The sequence below is a fragment of the Triticum aestivum genome, chromosome 5D, assembly GCF_018294505.1.
Source record: "Triticum aestivum cultivar Chinese Spring chromosome 5D, IWGSC CS RefSeq v2.1, whole genome shotgun sequence".
Lineage (NCBI taxonomy): Eukaryota > Viridiplantae > Streptophyta > Magnoliopsida > Poales > Poaceae > Triticum > Triticum aestivum.
In genome coordinates, this window is record NC_057808.1 from 516,934,167 (window position 1) to 516,938,599 (window position 4,433).

Genomic DNA, 4,433 nt, shown 5'->3' on the forward strand with positions numbered 1-4,433 from the left:
TGATTCGTCGGGACTACGCCGACCTGACAGCCTACTTCGCCGAAGCTGCCGCCGGCGTTCTCAACGACGCCGACAAGGCTCAGTCCGGCATCTCACGCGACGAGCTCCTCCACAACCTAGTCTTCGGGAAGGATGCCGACGGGGAGAAGACCGAGGAGAGGGAGCGGATGGGGAAGCGGAACGGGTCGGAGAGCATGTGGAACGGCGACCCGCCGTCGCCGGCGCCGAGGTACACGAGCGCGCCGGGGAAGAACGGCTGGAGGCGCAGCGCCTGGCAGTCGAGGAGGCGCTGGCACTCCGGGTACGCGGTGAGGAAGATCTGGAAGCCCCGGTCGAGCAGGTACCCGTCGACCTCGTCGGTGGCGACGCGGCCGCCGACGCGGTCCGAGGCCTCCAGGAGCGTGAACGGACGGAGAGGGAGGCCACGGCGAGGCCCGCGAGCCCGCCGGGGTGCAGGAAGGCGAGCGCGAGCAGCACGAGGGACGCGCGGCCGCGGAGCCGGAGAAGAGCGCGGCGAGCAGGGCCGTGCCGAGCCAGAAGGCGCGGAGGTGCGGCGGGTGGGCGCGCGCCGGGGCGGCCCCCGCCTTCTCCGCCGCGACGGTCCCACGCGGTCGGAGTCGAAGGGGCGCACGGCGGTCGCGGATGACGGCGACGAGGTCGGAGAGGGGGGGGGTCGCGGAGGACGGCGACGAGGTCGGAGAGGGTGGGGCGGGTCCGGCGGAGGAGGTCCCCGGCCCCGGGCCGCTGCAGGAGCTCGTCGATCGCGGGGCGCACGGCCGCTCTCCAGCGAGGCGACCCGGCGCGGATGGAGTCGGCGGCGGGGCGGAGCAGGGCGGAGGCGCGGAGCGCGAGAGCGGATGCGGCACCGAGGCGCGCGGCGCCGGTGACGAGCCGGGTCCACGCCGTCATGGCTGCGGGCGGGCGGGCGGTGGCTAGGGTGGGGAAGCAAAGAGGGGAGGAGGGGGCGCGGCCGGGCTTGGTTGGTTGTGTCGTGTGTGGGGGAAGAGAGGGGCGGGGGTTTTCTGCAAAAACATGCCACGTCGGCACCTGACGGGCGGCCCCGCTAGTCAGATACACCGTCAATACGTGTTTATACGCAATTTAGACCTATTTGCAAAAATTTAGAGCAATGTTAGTACTGACACGCAAAATTAGCAATCGTGGTACCAATCTGCATGCGATGCCCCAATTGTGGTAACTCTGTGCAATTAACTCTCGGCGGCGGCGCTTTTCTTCCACTGACTCGTTAGATCCGCCAGCGCGGCCCTCGACTCACCGTCGTCGCCCAGCGCCTCCTCCGCCAGGCGCATGGCCGCGCGCGTCCGCTGCCGGAGCTCCCTCCCGCCGTCCGACTCGATCAGCCACCGCACCTTCGCCGCCACCTCGCTGGACTCGACCATCTTCTTGTCGTACCCTTCCATGGGCACGGCCAGCCGCATCTCCTCGACGAGGAATACTCTGTTCATGCGCTGCTCCGCGTACAGCGGCCATGCCAGCATGGGCACGCCCGCAGCGACGGCTTCCAGCACCGAGTTCCAGCCGCAGTGCGTCACGAAGCCGCCGACGGCGACGTGCGCCAGCACCTGCCGCTGCGGCGCCCAGGACGTGACCACCAGGCCCCTGTCCTTGGTCCGCTTCAGGAAGCCCTCCGGGAACAGCGCGTCCAAGTCGAGGCCGTCGTCGTCGCCGTCGGCCGGCGGCCGGCGCTCGGCGCCTGGCGGGGGCGGGCGCCGCACGACCCACAGGAACCGCTGCCCGCTCGCCTCCAGCCCCGACGCCATCTCCTTGACCTGCTCCGCGCTGAACCGGCCCATGCTGCCGAAGCAGAGGAAGACCACGCTGGCCTCCGGCTGGCCGTCGAGCCACGCCAGGCACTCGTGGCGCTTCGTCGTCCCGGTCTCCTCGTCGGGCTTTATCAGCGGCCCGATGCAGTACACCGGCGGCGTTGGAAGCCCGGGCGGAGTGCACAGGCCGGAGACGATGGCGTCGGCGGCGCGCGGCTCCAAGGAGCGGCAGCTGTTGACGAGGACGCCCCGTGAGTCGCATATCCTTTGGGACAGCTCCAAGAAGTGCCTGTTGCTCAGGCTCTCGCGATCCATGACGGCCGCGGCGAGGTGATCTGCAGGTATCGGCGGCAATCCCGGAGCGCGCACGGGGTCGCCGCCCATCTCCCGGAAGCTCAGCGTGGTCCCCTCGTGGATGACCGGCTGGTAGAGACAGAGGGCGACGCTGGCGACGCAGGTGGTGAGGAAGAAGTAGGTGGGCACGCCGAGCTCGGCGCCGACGTCGAGCGCGGCGCTGCAGAAGAAGTCGATGAGGAGGGCGGCCGGTCGGGCGGAGCGGAGGAAGTCTCGCAGGTCCGGGTTGGAGGCGCGCGCGAGCTCGAAGACCCTGGCCTCGAAGCTGCTGCTGCAGGCGGCGGCCACGTCGGGGGCGAGCGCGGCCGGGGGCAGGCAGTGGAAGGAAATCTCCAGGTTGGCGGCGGCGACGCCGTCGAGGAACGACGTATCGCCCCCGCCGAGGAGGACGGTGACCTGGAGGCCCTGCGCCAGGAGCAGCTTGCCGAGCTCCACCGTGGGGACCAGGTGGCCCGCCATCCCCGGCGGCGCGTAGATGACGACTACCGGCTTCCTTGCGAGGTCGCCGTGGCCGTTCTGGGCCGTCATCTTCCGGGCGGCGAGAAGACGACGGACGGACGGAGAGATATTAATGCGGGCTTTGGCGTGCCGCCGTGTACTGGTGCCTGGCCGAGTGGAGGGAGTGGGATATTTGTACATGCTGTCAGTCGGCGTCCTTGGCAGCCGCTGGTGGCCGTTTGTGGAGCGAAGCCACCGAGCCTGCCGTGGCAGGTGCGATGGTCGCACAAATTAGTGGACGGACGTCCATTACCTCCTCGGCGGGAAACATAAACACAGCCACATGCATGTGACATGCCACAGCTCAGAGGTGGAGGATGCAGGCACAGTTGAGGTGGAGGCGAGGAGAGGTTAATTCAATCAAGCAATCATGCTTTACGCGAAGCTGGAAGCCCGCCGACACGAGGACGAATCTGGTATTTTGAGCTTTTTGTGATAGTTGAGTCAAATCTGACCCTGGCTTGATAAAATTGGGGCGGGCTACACGTTCGCCGGCTGATCTTTTTAAAAGATCATCCAGTCGCGAGCCGTCCGATTTGGTGCATCAAGCAGCCGAGCGTCGCCTCCACCGTTGCAAAGTTTTTTTTTTTGCAATAGAGGGCTTGTTGCGGAAATATTTTCAACAGAGGTCTTATTGCAGATTTTTCTTGCAACAGAGGTATTGTTGAATTTTTTTTTCTACAACAGAGGTGATGTTGCAAAAAGGCATTTCTAAGTTGTCGCTGCTAAGCACCGTCGTTTGCAACACTGTTGTTGTTTTAGAAAACCACAACAAGATCCTTGTTGCAAGAAATCAGTCGGTCGCCATGGTTATGGACAAAGCTCAAAGCTCGAGTAGCCCTTTCATGCCGTGGTCCCTCGAGCACCAAGGAGGGCTCCCGTGGGCCAAAATCCATGACGGAGAGGCCGTGCGTTGCTGAAGAGACAGCCAGGCCGTGCGGATCTCGGGCACGACTGTCGACGACGGCCAGCGATCCCAATCTAGATACAGCAAGGAAGAGGTGCCCAACACTGTGCGGCGTGGACGACCGGCTGCCAGGTGTGAGTGGCAGCGAGGGCCGTGTACTTGCGCCAATCTGCAGCAAGGGAGGAGAGATGCAAGAGGAAGAGGAGACTCGTGGGGAAGACGATGCAGTTGGGGAGTTGTTTCACGAACCAGAAAAGGTGGAGATGTGTGGGGGCCCATAGGACACGTGCTGCACGGAGAAGGCGGTGGACGCAGCGTGACTTTTCAGCCGGTTGACGCTGAGCGTTTTCCGATAAAATTTCAGGATCTGACCATTTTTTCTACCACCGGGGTTGATGGTGGTAAAGTATAATAGGCTACCTTCAGGGGCCCTGACGGTAGAAAAGGCCCGCGGTGGTGGAAAACTTATTCATGTCAGCGTAGCTAAACGCTTGCCACCTCTGCCTACCGCCGAGGCTCCCGATGGTAGGCTATTATATCCCGTCGCCCTTGACCTCGGCGGTAGGGTTCGAACAATAATAACCCACCGGGTGGAGGGGGGGTAACAATCAATCGCAGTCGTGCCTAGCGGTAGGCCCTTCATCCACGTCAGCTACGACCAACGGCCGTCTGTCTCTGCCGTCACACCTATCGGCTAGCTTTTTGCAGGTCTCGGCAGTAGGCAGTTATACCCTACCGCCATCGACCCCGGCGGTAGAAAAAGGGTCAGATCCAAAAAAAAACAAACTCGAGTCATGGCTCAACTTTTTCAAAAGGGTCAAAACACTGTGCGTTTGGATCCCTTGCCGGTTTACCTCGCTAGGCAAAACTAGCCTTGCCGACGGAGGCTA

At 63.8% G+C, this 4,433-nt stretch overlaps 1 protein-coding gene across 1 annotated transcript; it reads right to left on the reverse strand.

The window, feature by feature from the left end:
• Nucleotides 1-1,023: 1,023 nt before the first annotated feature.
• Nucleotides 1,024-3,049, reverse strand: LOC123123384 (anthocyanidin 5,3-O-glucosyltransferase). Its single transcript, XM_044543887.1, has one exon. It carries the CDS (start codon nucleotides 2,775-2,777, stop codon nucleotides 1,209-1,211), a length of 1,569 nt encoding a protein of 522 aa, XP_044399822.1. The 5' UTR covers nucleotides 2,778-3,049; the 3' UTR covers nucleotides 1,024-1,208.
• Nucleotides 3,050-4,433: the final 1,384 nt, after the last annotated feature.